Source organism: Pristis pectinata, chromosome 23 (genome assembly GCF_009764475.1).
Source record: "Pristis pectinata isolate sPriPec2 chromosome 23, sPriPec2.1.pri, whole genome shotgun sequence".
Classification (NCBI taxonomy): Eukaryota; Metazoa; Chordata; class Chondrichthyes; order Rhinopristiformes; family Pristidae; genus Pristis; species Pristis pectinata.
The window spans coordinates 13,767,176-13,784,599 of NC_067427.1; the positions used below are offsets into that span (position 1 = coordinate 13,767,176).

Sequence of the window (17,424 nt, forward strand, 5' to 3'; positions counted from 1 at the left end):
AAACTATTGAACCTGTGCAGTGTGCCAATCAACAACTGTTTAAATAAAAGGATTAATGTTTTCAAAATGAACAAGTGATTTTATCCCATTACTCCAGGATGTCCTATTTTCATTTCAACATTAGTAGACTTTAATATTATTTTTAAATAAGTGAATTTAAATAGATTATAAAACAGTAATCCATTAGGGAGTTTAGATGAATTTGACCTTAACTGAAAATATGCCACCGTAATTTCTCAATTGGATTGCCATGCAATTTGCTCCTCCCTTCCCAAGTTTTAAAGGAAATCGTGTGAAGCTTAAGCAGCTGGTAAAATCTTACTTGACTAGGATTAGACATATAAGCAGTGTTGCATTTAAATGTGCATTTGATAATGTTTCGGGTGATTACATTGAGCAGTTTAATTTGTCAAGTGGAGTGAAAGTACTTTTTCCTTCTCCAATCTCTAGACAACTTACGTGAATGGTGAAACTGGAGTTTGTACCATCAACCCTAAAGAACTGGAGGTAGTATGATGCAAGTGGATTCTTACTTTGAGTGTGAAGTTTTAATGCAGGAATGGATGTTAAATTTATAACACTCTGTTCCCTGTTGGCAAGGGATTTCAGTTCTGAGGGGATCTTAATATTTTTTTTTCAGTATGATTTTGCAGATTCTTTAAATTCAGAACTTTTCCAACCTCAGTGCAGAATAATTTCAGGAGGAAAATGACTGGTTTTGCTACAGATTAATTCCTTGTGAAAGCTTCAGGTTGACAGGATTCTGAAGGACTGGTCGTCATCTTAACATTTCTTATTACATAGAGACTATTTGACAAGACAACATCCGCTTAGGAATTTCCTGCACAAGTTGAGGTTAGTTTTATAATTTAGTAGATCAGAGTACTTTCTGAATGCTGATAATTAGAAGCTGCAGAGTTTCAAGGATGTTTAGGTACAGCAAATAATGCCATGATAGGTACAGGAAATGATCAAAAATGCTAATGGAATTTTTGCCTTATAAGGAAGAGACAGAAATTATTTTATGGCTCCACAGGTCAGACTAGACCTGGAGTATCATGAGTAGCTTGGGGGATCAAACTTATTAAGGAACTATTAGTCTCAGAAAGTGTAGATATCCCAAGAGTCTTGCTCAACTCTGAGGGTTAAATTGCAGAGAGTGATTACACGTTCTAGGGCTTGTATTTTCCAAAATTTGGAAGTGGTGGATTGATCAAGATTTTCAAGATATCGAGCAGAACAGATCGGGTTGTTAGAGAGAAACTATTTTCGCCAGGGGATAATGTTGAAAAATCTCAGATAGAAATGAATTTAGGAAACAAAGTAAAAATTTGGATCTCTTCCACAAATGGCAGTTCATGCTATGTCAATTTTGCGTCTTGAGTTTAATAGATTTTTGTTAATCAGATGTATGAAGGGACATTAGGAAAGTGTGGTATTAGGTCACAAATCCACATTGATTTAATTGTATGGCTGAATAGTCAGGTGGGGCTAAAAAGCTTACTCCTCCTATGTTTCTGGTAGTGCACAGGCTTGAGTTAGGTAACCTCTTGCTGGTAGGTTCCTCTCAAATATACTTTTCACGCATAATTTTATTGATATTCTAGTGTTGTCTTTAATTCTGCCCAGGTCCACATACCAGTCATTCTTTTTGTCGTTCCTGCTGAAGCAATGCACTTCAGACTACTTGCACCAATTGCTAGCCATTATTCATGTGTGATTCTTGAGCTTGTTCACAGGACATATGACCTCCCTCTGATCAGCATGTCTGCAACAATTGTCCCAATCTGCAACTTGAGATTCAGTAATCGCAAGCCGTGCTATTTTTGCCTTCAATCCAGAAGCTATTTCTGCTGCATCAATAATTGGTTACTTTTCTCAGCAGATTGAAAGCGAGTTTTATCTGATTTCAAAATATGTCTGCACCTGTTGTATAAATTTTAGTAAATATGATTGCAGATGGATAAAGTGGTCTGTATATGATTTTGGCTTGTAGCTAATGAAAAAGTAAATGAAACTGGATCTTGTCCATCAAGATTAAAGCATGCACCACCAGATTCTTGCAAAACTATTTTGTGTCAGATAACTTAATGTGTCACAGAACAGTTTTGGCCATTCACAAAATTATTATTGAAGCTCGAAGTGGAAGTTTTTTTATATTCAATTCAGTGTTTTGTGTTCAGATTACTTTTTAAAAGAAAGCTCTTGCATACTATGGATTTTAGAATTTTAAGAAAACATTGTGTATGTTTCAATCTGATTTTACTTTTTCTATTAATTTCAAAGTAGGAAGGGTTTCTTACTACAGGGATCAGAAATCCTGTTTTTGTATTAGTGCAGAGTTTGGGACCGTGGCGCTTTGGTGATTAATTGTACTTAAAAAAAAAAAAGGGCTTCCATGATAATTATATTCCCTTCACATTTTTAAGATCTGACACTTTTACTTCCCTTGTTATTTTTTTAGTTCTCTAGTTATCCTGAGAATTCTCCAACAAATTTCTGTGGGTATTAGTGCTACTTAAGATCAAAACATTCATTCAGCTTAGAATAAAATTTTGAGTTAAATAATGCACAATTGCATTATACGGACTATAATTTTAAGTAAGTATCAATTTCCATGCCTATAAACTACTGCCAAAACTAATGTAAATGTGTTGGCTATTCAAAAGGCTAGTTATAACATTTCAAAACTTACAGATCAAAGATATTTTACCATCCCAATTGATGAGCTATCATTCCATCTCTGTAGCTGTGTAGTTAAAATGCTGGACATTCGGGCAGCTGCATCAGGCATCTGTATTGGATTAAATCCAAATATGTAGAAACCTTCATTGCTTCTAATCTGGCGTAGTGAAAAGAATATTTTGTTTTTAAAGGTAGCTAAATGAAAGCCCAGGGTTAGCCTAATAATGAAAAATGACTTTTTTTTAAAAAAAAAGGTGAGTAATGGAATGGTACAGATCTGTGCAAATGTTGATGCTGCTAAGTTTCAACCACAAGATAAGACATTGCTGCAAGTACCAAATTTATAATGAAGAAAAAACTTGCTGACGTTTTTTTAAATGTCTATCCAGTGATAGCCATGACCTTTTAATCTGAAGGTTCTGATAACAGCACTGTGCAGAAAAAACAGCACATATTAGCAGTAATTGAAAACACAAAGTACAGTTGCTGGAGATACTTGGCAGGTCAGGCAATATCTGTAGAGAGAAACAATTATTTTAGGTCAATGATCCTTTATCACAATTTTTTATTTTTATGGCATATGTAGTCTGGTATCCAGTAGTCTGAAAATCACAAACTGAATCTCCAAATAGTACTTCCAAATTAAACGGTTGTAATATTCTTTCAAATGAGTTTTTCTTTATATTATCAATGATAAAATAATGTGAGTCAGAAAAATACTCTGAAATAGTTTTGTCTAGTGTTTTAACTTTAGTTTATCTCTTTCCTTTCCAACTCTGCAAACAAAATCCAGATATCTTGAATGGAAGATTGCTTCATAGCAGTTTCTCCATGTAGTCAACTCTTAATTTGAGGAAGTTAGAATTATCTGTTTAATTTGAATGAATGTAATTTGAAACCCAGTTGCATTGAAATTGCTTAATTGGAGCCAGCAGATGCTTCAGGTCATTTTCAGATAAAAGAGCTATTAATTAATTGCAGTGGACTGGATGCTAAACAGGAGTAACAGTGGGCTTATGATCCTTTAAGCTAAAAGTAACTGAACATATTGAAACATTTTTGATGGCAAAATTAAAAATCCCAGGTTTTATTGTCTAAGAACGCAGGACATATCAAAAAAATTTCCATGGACTGGTGCAGTTTCATTTGCTTTTTAAGCATGCGCTGGTAGAAACCAACAATAACTGTTCACTTTTATTAATTTATCTTTTCTTTCCATTTTTTTGTTCCTCCACTCTCTCTGAATCTGCATGTGCACACAGACACGAAACCAAGAGCTGACTGTAGCCCTTGACTCCAGCAATTTATCAAATAAAGAATTATGTGCAAAGATAGAGGAATTGGTAAGGGAATGTGGAGTTTGTTGTAGCAGCATTTGACGATATCTAGGTACCTCTGTGCTTTTCCACCTATTTAATTTAAACAGCATGGTAAAAGAAGTTGATCAGTTATCATCAAACTAAATCTGTCAAGGCCAGAAAGCAAAGCTGCTTTTGCATTATAAATCTTAAGGTTCTCCAAGTTCTACATGTTATTAAGAGAGACAATAGTGTGGAACTTTAATCATAATGTGCAATATATTTTCTTCTATGATTGTTTTGTCAAAATATCAGTGCAGTGCAACCAGGGTTTCCTATGGGTGAATGATCTCTTCTGCAGTTGCTTGGTTTATCATCTGCACTGCATGAAAGAAGTCCCTGTTTTCATTTAGTCATCTTTTTTCCCCCTTCCTCTTGTGTGTTCCTCCCCTTGTATCTGCATTTTTCTTTTCTGGGGTATGTTGCATGGCGCATTTATTAGGCCAACTGCAAGGACGAACATATTGTTAAGGGGACTGAGTGAATAAAGGTCTAAGCAGTGGTTTCTAGAGGATGCTTTTTGTTTTGCTCCTCAATAGTCACCTGCATTTTGTTTTCTAAAAGGAGCATGTATCCCAGTCTGAAATGTGCTGTAACAGAATGCCACATTGCAATCATTAGGGACCTGTTACATACTAATCACTGAACTGCCAGCATTTTCAACATATTTTGGACAAACTTTACGTATTAGAATATTTGGGGGGTTTTGAAAGAAGAGGTACATTATTTCTAAAGCCAATACTGCACTGAACACATGCGTTCATATATTTGTAATCATAGTTAACTTAAGAGTTAGCATCACAAATTATGGGCATTTCATTGATCCAATAAGTTTGTCAGGCAGCAATGCCTTAAAATCATTCTCAATTCTGAAATGCTGACTGAGAGGGCATCATTAAGCTCCTGAAAAACAAGTGCCTCCCAGCTGTACTGACATGCTCTGTGTGTGCGGAAGCAAAGATATGCATATGTTCTTCAGGGCTGTTCAGACAGCTAGGGCCTGCCCTGCTGAGAGCCAGAAATGGAGGTGATCCCATCAAGAACAGGCAATCAGTGCTTGCTGGCTGGAATATTTTCAGGAACTCCTCCACCATAACTGTCCTCGACATAAGCGTCCTTGACTCCATTAGACAGCAAACTATCTGGTCCACCTCACAGTCACTCTGACTGACAAGTAGTTGAGAAGCCACATACCAAGTGAAAGACCACCAAGTCTCAGGAGCAAACGGTATACCTGCTGAAGTTCTACAACTTGATGAACTTCATTCAGAAATTCACACCCTCTCTTCCCAGATAAGGGAAGAAGGAGGACATGCAAAGGGGTAATCGTGATCCTGTTCAAGAAAGGTGACAAATCCAATTGCGGTAGCTACAGAGGAATCTCCCTGCAGTCTGCCAGAGCAAAAGTCGCCAGGGTCCTACACTAATGCCGCCTTCTCGTGAAAGAGCTGCTTCCCAAGTGGCAGTGTGGATTCCATTCCATCTAGTCACACAATGGATGTGGTTTTCACCACATGCCGATTCCAAGAGAAATGCAGGGAGCCGCATCTGTCGCCAAACATGGCCATTTTTGACTTCACAAAAACTATTGACTCTATCAATCGAGGGAGATTACAGAGCACCCTTCTCAAATTTGGATGCTTGTGGAAGTTTGTCACTATATTGTGTATGCTATCTGATGCCAATGTAAGTTATGATCTTAATCAATGGATCCACAACAGACCCAATCTCAGTTGCAGACTGGTGTCAAGCAAGCCTGAGTTATCGCCTTCACACTTTTCACAGTCTTTCTCTCAATGCTGCACCTAGCTTTCAAGCTTTCTGCTGGAGTAGGGCTAATCTATAGCTTTCAGACCTCCAACTCTACTCCAGAACCATGGTGATTCCAGGTTTGGTCATCAGGCTGCAGTACACAGGCAAAACCTGCATTTGCTCACATTTAGAAACTACGCTCCAAGTCTTCATCAACTCATTCGCTGAAACATAAACAGTGAGACTTCACTTAATGTGTGCAGAACAAAAGTGCTTTGCCAACTTTTTCCCACTGTACAATGCTGCCTTCTGGCAATTAAGGTTCATGTTGAGACCTGAGGAAATGTATTTTTTTTCCCCATAAATTGAGATGCACCCCTTAATAAAGGCAGAAATCAGTGGTGAAATTTGGTGTTGCCTTTGTGTCAGAAAGGCCTTCGGCCATCTGAAGAACAGAGTGTCTGAAGATCAAGATCTTCAAACTGGCACACAGTTTATGATCTATTGGGCAGCAGTGATTCCTGCCCTCCTTTGTGCATCTGAGATGTGGACTAGTCACAGCATGCAGCTCAAAGCATTGAAACGATACCATCAATGCTGTCTCTGCAAAATCCTCTAAATCCACTGTCCACTCCCGGGCCAATATCCCCAGGATTGATGCCTTAATTACACCTTGATCGTATGTCGAATACCAGGCACTTGAAATGGACACACTGTTCTGAACTCTGTCATGGCAAGAGATTACCAGGTAGGCAGAAGAAATGATTCAAGGATGTTTTGAAATCCTATGACAGCTCACAATGGAGGAGCATTTGAGATACAATTGAGAACCTTAAGTCCATATGTCAGGTGCACGCAGAAACCCAGTATAAATTGGCAGAAGAAGTGCAGTATCTCCCAAACTACCTATCTGCTCATCACATCATGATCATGGCAGAGTTTGTGTGTTCCATATTGGCTACCTTGAAACCTACAGAATCAAATCCTTGATCTTGAGGGGCTGCACAAGAAGAAGAGTATTTCTGTTAATTCCAATGGAAATTTATTTTTCCATCTGCTGTAATGTTGGGCAATAACAGCAGCTACCAAGAATGATTGGCTGTGGAGCAAAGGGGAGGATAGGACCATAACATGCCTATCATATGATGTTTGTTTTTTGACACATGATCCACGTTTAAATTGTAAAATCTCTATTTGTATGTTGATGGTCATCTGACTTGATGTTCAAACCCCTTGACTAGGATGCTCCACAGAGCAGTCTCAATGCATAATTAGATCTAGAATAAATCTTTGCTGCATTGCACTCCTTTCCTTAAATCTGGCTTCAATGAATCATGCATCCATTTTCAGACTGTTGGCTTAATTTCTAGCTATTAATTTTCACCAGAGCAGTCTCCAAATGTGCAGACAGTCAGAGCATAAAATTTGTTGTGTGGATTTAATCAAACCTTAAGTCACCAGATTGATTCACAGCTGTGAGAAGGATGTTTTAAGAACTGTATTTTGTTTTTGACCTTTTGCAAATGTCAAGACTGTTGCTGTAATTTGGTGTTGGTATCCTTTTAAATTAGAGCTCCTAACTTCTTCCCAATGTGTTCCCCACAAAACTGGGAAAGCAGCTAATTCCAATCTGGCCACAGCATGAGTTCCTGAACAAACAAATGTTAGTTTGTGAAAATTTCTACTCCATTTCCCTTAAGTCTGACAAAAAGTGATGTGCTTAGATGTGCGCACAGTTCATCAGGGAATTGATGCAGTGCTGGAATTCTTGTTTTATTTTCTTAATTTCCCCCCTTGGCATGGGGTTGCCTGAGCAAGGCATCAAGTGGAATGGTGGCATGTTCCTTTGGAAAGGAAACAGCAGTCCCCAAGGTACTTCTGGGATCATTATTCAGTGAAGAAAGAATTTTTTTTTGTTCTTCTAAAAATAAAACTCTTCAAATGTACAAGAAACCCCCAAATTATATATTTTCTGAAGGATGGTGGGGTGGGGGGGATGCACTGGGAAAAATAATCTTGTGCCTTGGAAATGTTATTTTGGAAGACCAGAGAAGTAACGTGTAATCCAGGTTCTGATGTTCATCATCAGTACACGTAGAAAAATAAGAGCATCGTTTGACATCGTAACCTGATGTAACCAAGGTATGGCATTTCACAACCACTAGTAAGTGATTTTATCATGAAATTAAACTGCACACGTCTGTTTTTGCACAATTCCCTAAACTTGTTTCAAAAGGTGTGCTTTTGCACAATGCAGAAAATTCATGAGCAGAGTTTAAAGTCAGAGTCAAATGCAAAGCTAAGAAATGTGTAAACCATCTGCAGTGTATGAAAAAGGCAGTTACTCTGAGAGAAGTAAAGCTGCAGAGACTTCTGCAGAGACTTGTGCAGAATGGCTACACAACTCTAGCTAAATTAATTGTATTTGGTTGTATCGTGCTGTCTGATGAATTCTCTCACATCAGCTCCCAGCAGGGCAGTATTGCTATTCTACTTGAGACTATTTGTTCTCACCCTTATGTGTTGGTGCCTGCATCAGTCTTGTTAAATAAATGCAAAATTCCGTCCTACCAGCATCTTGCCCATTGTACAATGTACAATCCACAGCTGTTTTGAAATGTAAAAGTCCATCAAGGGAAAGCCTCTTGCACAATTAAAATCTATTTTCTGGTTCGTTGGACTTAAATTATTGGTCAGTTACTTATGGACATTGAGAATAATGTTAACAGGGAAATAGCCCTATTATAATATAAAAGTTAACTGTTGAAATAAACTTTGATGCCCTTTTTATTCAGCACATTGTTAGAAATAGGCTATTGAAAATGAGCCAGAAAAATCAGTCTAGTGAAAATTCTGCAGGCCCATGTACTGATTTTCCCCTGAAACAAACAGCAAGTTGAGGAAATTGCTAGGTTGGGAAGCCTACTGGGGTAGAATCAACCACTTTTAATTAATAAGAAAATCTGTTTATCTTTTAGGAACATTTTCAATATTGGTGGTAGTTCATTCCTAAGCTTGGTTTGCTCCTGTATTTTATAATTTCAAAATGAAGTTCTGTCCTACTGTGTGATAACTTTCCTATTAAAATGTATATTCAGTGGCATTCATTGAGCTTTCCTTGTCTCCGATGCTCAATAGGTTTTGTCTGGGTCAAGTATAATATTAGTACGTGGTTAGACTTGATCTAAGGCTGGGAGCAGATCTTACATTTTCATGTCATATGTGGCTTTCGTTCTCCAGAGAGAGAGAGAATTACACTTTTAGACAATGCCTTTCATAATCTCAAATGTCCAAAAGCCCTTACTTTTGAAGTTTTGTGTAGGATATTTGATAGTTTGAACATGTTCACTAACTGCAGTTTGCAGGTAATGACTTGGATCTGCCCTCGTTTGAGGGACGAATCTTGGCTTGAACATGAGGGATAAATTCACTGCTCCTCGTTGAAATAGTTAAATGGATTATTTTAAGTAAATCTAAGAGAATATCCAATAAAAAGCCCCCCCAGCACAGAATTTACTCAGTACAATCACTCCTCATCAGAAAGGGTTCCACAACCTTGCGACTCAGTGGTACTGTTACAACTGGCATTTCTCAATAACATTGGAGTACTCTGATCAAAATTCTTTGGCGTGCATAACTTGGATAAATTTGTACTTGGCCTTTCATTCTGCTGTCGTTAGTGGCAATGGGGCAGGGGTGTGCTTGCACAGTGAACCTCAATCTACATCTGCATCTTTAAACTGCAATAGAATGCCAACTTTTTATGAGCAACTCTGCTAAAAGAGTTGAACTTTAAGCCTGCAGTCTTTATTTTGTTTCTTATCTATGTTTGTCCTTTGAATTGAAATAGAATTAACCATCATTCAGAAAATGGAACCCAAGTTTTGGTTGGCAATGTTAGCTGATCAACTTCTCAGTATCATGTAACTTTTTGTGTTTTCAGTCCATTATAGCTGCATGGAATGTTTTATGCTTTTTATTTTGCAAAAGCATGACTGTTGTATATTGCATGATTGCTTGAACTGTAGATTAATTGCCAGCCATAAATGGAAACTGATCCTTAAAGTGGCTGCACCTTAATGGTCATCTTTCACCTGGAACATGTACAATAGCTTTATGTTCAACTAAAAGTAGGTTCTTGGACTAGTGTCTTCAAATTAATGAAAGAGAGGTGTTGGAGCAGAAGAAACTGCAGGAAAACGGATTTAGGATAAGAAGAGGTGGGTTACACAGACCAAAGGGAACGGAGGGTCTCCTTAATGGCACCTGCTCGATGGTCCATGATGGTATAATGTTCATCTGTTTGGTGTTTGAAGCTCGGTGTAGAGGGAGAAAGGTTAAATGTGGTTGACCATGGCCAAGTAAAACTGGGGGGCTATTCATTGCCTGATGCTGGATTAGTTTTGGCCCAGCAGAAGGAAGTAAGATAGAGCTTGGTGGTGTTGATCCAAACCAGGTGATCTGCTTGTTGGACCACATGTAGTCCTTGTACATTCAAGTTTGACATGGGGTAGATAAAATGTTCCAAATGGTGAATAATGGGGAAATATTTAATTAGGAACCCTGTGTATCTTCCTTCTCGTTGTGAGCAATGCCATGGGGAATTTGTTAGTTTGTGGGTGTTTGACTGCATTTTTCCCTGCAATCCAAATTTAGTACTGCTATCTTTAGAACCTGATCCAAAACTTGAAGAATTATTTGTTATTCATGTCGTGTGTGTGTGTGTGTGTGTGTGTAGAATGATTTTGAAGTTTGCTTTGCATTGCCAAATAAATAACTCTGATGTACTATTTCAATGGGATGTATCAATTTTACATTAATGAACTCGTTGGGCTCTATTCAGAATATTTTGGGTGCGTTTTTTTGTGGTTTGAGTTTTGGCAACTGCTGCATTTCTCCAGGTTTTCATGGGAGTGCTGGAGTAAAATGTTGAGAAATTTGTGATTTGATAGTTCACTGTAGCTTTCACATCTGATTTCTCCTAACAGAAACAACACAACAAAGACCTCAGTGGTCAGCTGGAGAAGGTAAAAGACCAGCATTAATGCTCTCAGATTTTTGGTTTCAAAGCTAATGGGGTTATTATTGGGAGGGTTGGCAGGTGACTTACCCTGATATGTTTGCTTTTTTTCTCTGTTGTGATTATTTGATAAATTTTCCTTCTCCAATCAATTTGACCTGAAGTTGAAAGGATATACGGCTTGATTAGCCAATGCCTCTAGTAACTCTGTTGTCCAGTGGTCTATGATGATTCTTTCCTTCCTCTTCTCTGCCTCTGCCCCTGCCCCTGCCCCTGCCTTTTCCCCATATTTCCCACCAGGTAAGATATGTTTGGTCTCTAATTGAAGAGCCTGGTGCTTCAATGTATCAACAAGGTTCAAAATATGTTCTTCAGTAAGGTACAAAGGAGGGGAAAGTTAGATTACATTTTTGGTGAGGTAGGAATTTTTTTCCTTAAACCGGGAAAGATTTTAGTTTGCATTCTTGCGGGGATAAGTTCCTGTTGTAGTGTAGGATCTTCCCTCTTGGCCTTTCAGGAAGCAAAATGCTGCTCTTATCCCTTTCAAGCTGCAGTGAGCTTCAGCCATCCTCTTTCTGGTATCACTGTCTGATGTTTCCCTTAGTTGGCAACATTTTCAATCAATTTTCATTTGACCATTTTCAGAGCAGCAGTTCAGTTGGAAAAAACTGGATATTTAAATCCACTTTTAAAAATCTCTGCAACCCTTAACATTGTAGTTCATAGCTGTAAAATTCAGGGTCAAATTGCCAGCTCAATTCTACATAAGCATCCTTCCCCACAATCTGGGTTGAGAATAAAAACAATACTCGCCCAGCCTCTAAACTCTACCCAGAAAACATTGTATGGCATGAAATAGCAAAGGAATTTAAGTTTTCATAATTGTTACTAATGCATCAAGAACTAAGTGTATAATTGTGGTGTTGAGTTTCACCCACATTTGTTAGCGAGTTGATGAACAGGAAATTCTAAAATGCATTTGTTGGCATTTTACTAAAATCTTAAAATGGAGAAAGTAATCATTGCTAATAATGAATTGTTGGAAAACACGTGCCCTTTTGAAAAGCCCAACAAAAGAAGTTCATGATTAAAGTGCCCCAGATAGTAGCATATAACAACATAACTTGATGTTACAAAACTTTTGCTGGTAGCACTTACTAGACTTTAAAGTCAATAGCAAATGAATAAATTGTTAGGAGAAGTGGCAGTGCAATCCTGGAAATGTCATTGGGGAAATTGGGGCACTGTAGCTAACTTTACCATCTCTGGATTCAGTCAAGATTTCAGTTCCTGCCTGCCATCCAGTGGTCTCTTCCGAAATTGCACTTGGACTTCTGAAGCTGCTTCCCTTGAGAAAGAAGATTGTTCATTGCGTACTCAAAAGCAAAATCTAAACTTCTATTTCAGATTAACTCTGAGTGATTAACAACTGCCCAATTCATAAACTGAATAGTAAGATAATCAGATGTCCTAGAATCTTGCAATATCTGGTTTTCTTTGTTTTATACCTGGTGGGTCTTGTTGCCCAGCTCAGCACATAAGATGATAAGTGAATCAGATTTGCAACCTGTTCTCACTTTATGCTTGGGAGCTTGTTTGTTTTGCACCATATGACATTGTAAAGTATATCTCTATGTTTACTTAGGAAAAGAGAGATTCTGAACAGAAGTATTTCAAGGAGCAAGTGTCTATGAGAGAACAGCTACAAGTAAGTTCTAGATGCAAGTTTTTCCTCCAATTCTCCTTCCTTAGAGGCACTTACTGCCTGGTGAGATTGAGGTTTCATGAGTATCTCTTAGTACCTCAAGTGACTGTTTTGGCTCAGTTATTAGCACTCTTGCCTTTAAATCAAAAGTGGGTTTATGTCCTGCTCCAAAGACATGAGCCTTTGTGGCTCTATGGAAGAACACCTTGGGAGAACTCAGTTGTCCTCGTCTGTGTTATCGTTTGACTAATAAAACTATAACGTCCCTGTTCCCTTGATTATTGCTGCTTATGAGACCTACTTTGTGAAACGTTCCTACAATACCTAAGTGACTGTACTTCAAAAATAATTAATTAGCTGAAAAGCATTTCAGGATGGGTGAGTTTTTGTTTGTTCGTTCATTTCAAAACGAGAATCCTGGTCCAGTTTACCCTCCTTTCTCTTTTCACTCCTATCTCTATAACCTGGTATAATGATACAAATTTTAGTGCCTGAATGCCACCACAACTGAGCTCAAATAATTTGGCCACTAACCAGTTGAACTGGGTATTTCCTGGTATGGAGGTACATAAAATTTGATTGCTCATTGTCTCAACCAGTTGAGGAATTGGGCAGCTTCCAAATGAAATTTGTGATGGACCGTTACAAAAATAGTCATTAAATGATGATTGAGATTTGAGCTTCCCAACATTTCCTAAATAGAAGGAAGCACCAGGCTACCTGGGTCTTAGCAACATGCTTTTTAAAAAGCTCGCCTAAAAACTGTATAATTATATTGCACGATATTTGACTATACTTAGTGTTCTTTAAGCCAGGTGTTCTTAGGTGAATATAAGCATTTCAACCAGCAGAAATAGAGGCATTGGTCCAAGATAAGTAGTCAGGTGAACTATATATTGTGACTTCAAGTGCAAAATGTTGAGTAAGTGCCTGGGCATCTTAAAATCAAGTTATTAAATGAATCTGGAATTTAAAAAAAATAGCTAGTCCAATTATCGTCACTATATAATCACCATATTATTGTACAATCCATTTTGATTCATTAATATATACTTAAGGGATGGAAATCTGTCAGCCTTGCCTGGTCTGACTTGGACATGACTCCAGATCCACCAGTGTAGTTTACTCATAATTGTGTTCTCAGATCAGGAGAACTTGGGGGTGGACAATAAATGCTGTTGTTGTCCGTGTTGCCCATATCCAATGAAAAAATAATTAAAAATTGTTGTTTACCAAAATGAATCACTGAGAACATTGAATAATTTAATTTTATGTTTAGGTTCACATCCAGACCATTGGAATTTTGGTATCTGAGAAATCGGAGCTTCAGACAGCTTTGGTTCACACACAGCAGGCAGCAAGGCTTAAATCAGGTAAAGCCTTTAGAGTTATTAAAGTCTTTTGTTTCTCTGCCAACCAACCTTACATTTGTTTTTGTTTGATGACACTGATGGAAGCCATCGTCAACAGTGCTATCAAGCGGCACTTACTCACCAATAATGTCCTTGCCAATATTCAGTTAAGATTTCACCAGGACCACTTGGCTCCAGAGCTCATTCTGGGTGGTAAATTGGCACAGCTGGTAGAGTTGCAGCTCCAATGATGTGGTTTCCATCCTGACCTCCAATGTTGTCTGTGTGGAGCTTGCATGGTCTCCCAATGATGTGCAGGTCTGTAGGCTTATTGGTCACTAAATTACACCTAGTGTTTGGTGAGTGGTAGAGTCTGGGGAGAGTTGATGAGAATGTGGGAGAATAAAATGGGATTAATGTAAATGTTTGATGGTTGGTGAGGACTTGGTGAGCCAAAAAGTCTGTCTCTGTGCTGTATGACTCTGACTCATTATAGCCTTGATTCAAATATGAAGCAAGGAGCCAAATTCCAGAGGTGATATGAGGGTGACTGCCCTTGACAGCAAGGCATCATTTGATCTAGTGTGGCATCAAAGCTTCTTGGTAAAAGTGAAAATAGCTGATATCAAAGAGTAAACATTCTAGGTGGTTGGAATTGTATCTTGCCTAAAGGAAGATAACTGTGGTCTTCAGAGGTCAATCATTCCAGCCCCAGGGCATCACTGCAGGTGTTGTTCAGAGCAGTGTCCCAGCTCAGTCATCCTTAGCTGCTTCATCAATGGTCTTCCTTCATCATAAGGTCAGAAGGTGGGATGTCGTTGATGATTTTGCAACGTTCAATTCTGTTCACAGCTCCTTAGCAAATGAAGTAGTCCATGCCTGCATGCAGCAGGACTTAGACAATGTTCAGGCATGGACAGATAAGTGCCATGTAACACAAGTTCAGGCAATGACCATCTTTGACAAGAGAGTTTAACCACCTATCCTTGGCATTCAATAGCATGACCATTGCCAAGATCATTTCCTGCAGGTCACCATTGACCAGAAACTCAACTGGACCAGCCATGAGCAGGTCAGGGCTGTGTGTCCTGTGGTGAGTGACTCAATTCCTGACACCCCAAGACTTTTCCACCATCTACAAGGCACAAGTTGGGAGCATGATGGAATATTCTCTACGTGCCTGAATTACTGCAACACTAACAACTCTCAAGGATCTGAACACCATCCAGGGCAAAGCAGATAGCTTGAATGAGACCCCAAAAACTACCCTAAACATTTATTCCTTCCTCCAAGGATGCACTGTGTACCATCTACAAAATACTCCACAGTTACTTGCCCAGGCTACTTAAACGTACGTCTGAAACCTACGACCTCCACCACCAAGAAGAATGAGGCAGCAGATGCATGGGTATAATGCTAACCTGCAAGCTCCCCCTTAAGTCCACACTAGACTGACTTGGAATCATATTGTCAGTCCTTCATGATCGGATCTAAATCCTAAATCCTTGCACGACAGCCCTATGAGAGTACCCTCACCAGAAGGACTGCAGTGGTTCAAGAAGGCATCTCACCACCTCAAGGGCAATTCAGGATGGGTTTGGCAGCATTGTCCATGTCAAAAATGAGCTGCTTAAAAAAAAGCTCCTGTAAAGAGCCTTGGAACATTTTGCTCTGTTGATGTATAAACCTGTTGTTCTAATCACAGATGCTTTTAAACAGTTTTTAACAAAAACAAGTTTGCAGTGCTTTATCTAGTTTCTCTTCATTGATTCCTGGCCTCTTTCAAGCAATGTATAGAGGCTTTAACATGCTTTGGTCTAGGGGTATGATTCTCGCTTGGGGTGCGAGAGGTCCCGGGTTCAAATCCTGGACGAGCCCCCAATTTTGTCACGAACCAGCAACAAAAGAAACACACTGAGCATGATTCAGTGTTAAAAACTATTTTATTAATCACTACTTATGATAATACGTAAAATAAAAGTAAAAATGTTAGTATGTTAGAATTCAAAAAAAATGTTAAACCTTGAATGTTAACCCCTAAAACTAAACTCTTTGTGTGTGTGTGTGACAAAGTCCCAAACTCCAAGTTCAGGAATGGTTCTTAAAGTTCAGTTCCGCAAGCCATAAGGTGAAACATGAGCAAAGGCTTCTTCAACAACCACCGTTGTCTGAAGATAAGATGTAGATGTAGAGAACATAGGGAGAGTAATTATGAAATCCAAATGTTCCACGATGGAACCCAAATGACACTTCAGTGTTTACTCGGTAGTGACTTCCTCACCCCGAAAAGCATCCGAATCATGGTCGTCCACACACAAATACCTGTTTCCTTCTACAGGTCAGCAACAAAGTGAACTCCACCGGATTACTTCCAACTTCCATACATGGATTTCAGTGGCAGACAGTTATTGTTTCTCATCCATCGATAGAGAAAACTAGCAGGCTGGTGTCTCTCTCCCTTCTCTCCCTCTCCCTCTCCATCTTCTTCTTCTGCCTTCTTCAACAACGTCATTACGTCCTTTACCTTCTATTGACGTAAGCACGCCACGCACACACACACTCACACACACACTCACACTCACACACTCACACTCACACTCTCACACACACACACACACTCACACACACTCTCTCTCTCTCTCTCTCTCTATCTTAAAGGGACATTCACTGAGTCCGTAACATGTAGTTTTGAATTAAATTTAAGAATGCTATAATGTTTATCACTCACAGTGTGTGGGATTTCACTCAATTATGCAAACACCTAACATCTATGCAAGGCAGTGCCAGAACAAATAGTTCTGGCAGAACAAGTTTGCTGGGTTAATGAGAACTTGAAACAAAGGTGTAACCTTTTGTAACGCATGCAAATATTTGTTGATAGGGGACCATTCTTCTGTTGATGGATACAGGTAATTATTACAGAGCTGGACTCAACAGAACTCCTGAAGCTCTTGGAGACACAAGATTATACATACTGGGATCTGGAGCAAAAAACGAGCTGCTGGAGGAATACAGTGGGTCAGGAACCATCTGTGGAGACAGGGATAGTTGACATTTGAGGTTGATACTTGACGCAAGATCTTGAGCTGAAACATCAGCTATTCCTTTGCCTCCATTGATGCTGCCTGACCTGCTGAGTTCCTCCAACAGCTTGTTTTTGGTCCTAAGGCTCTCTGTGGTTTTTAAATTGCAGCACATGCCTGCATACCTGTTGTACTTTCACTGGGAGCAGGAACCTGTTCCCACTCCTCCTCTTCTAATCTTAATGGGGTCTCCTTTTTACTTACCCTTCATGTGCATCACCTTAAATGCATTTGTGTTATTTATAAAATGGAGACCAGAACTGTGGAGTACTTAAAAGTAGAGTCAAAGATTCTATACTATTTTGCGTAACTTTCCTGCCTTCTAATTCTACCTGTGCCGACCAACTGACTGGAGTATTCAAGGACATCTGCAACCTCTCACTGCTGCAGTCTGAGGTTCCTACCTGCTTTAAAAGGGCAGTGATCATTCCAGTGCCCAAGAAGAGCAGGGTGAGCTGCCTCAACGACT

General features: G+C 39.0%; 1 protein-coding gene across 4 annotated transcripts in view; it reads left to right on the top strand.

Moving 5' to 3' along the window:
- The window catches only part of golga2 (golgin A2), a 74,392-nt gene that overhangs the window by 21,036 nt on the left and 35,932 nt on the right, over positions 1-17,424 (top strand). For 2 of the 4 annotated variants that reach the window (XM_052037012.1, XM_052037015.1), the window contains 5 exons: positions 451-507; positions 3,948-4,028; positions 10,784-10,822; positions 12,461-12,523; positions 13,800-13,893. In XM_052037012.1, coding sequence (XP_051892972.1) covers positions 451-507; positions 3,948-4,028; positions 10,784-10,822; positions 12,461-12,523; positions 13,800-13,893 — 334 coding nt within the window. The remainder of the gene's footprint in view (positions 1-450; positions 508-3,947; positions 4,029-10,783; positions 10,823-12,460; positions 12,524-13,799; positions 13,894-17,424) is intronic. The other 2 variants (XM_052037016.1, XM_052037014.1) reach the window with 1 other exon arrangement.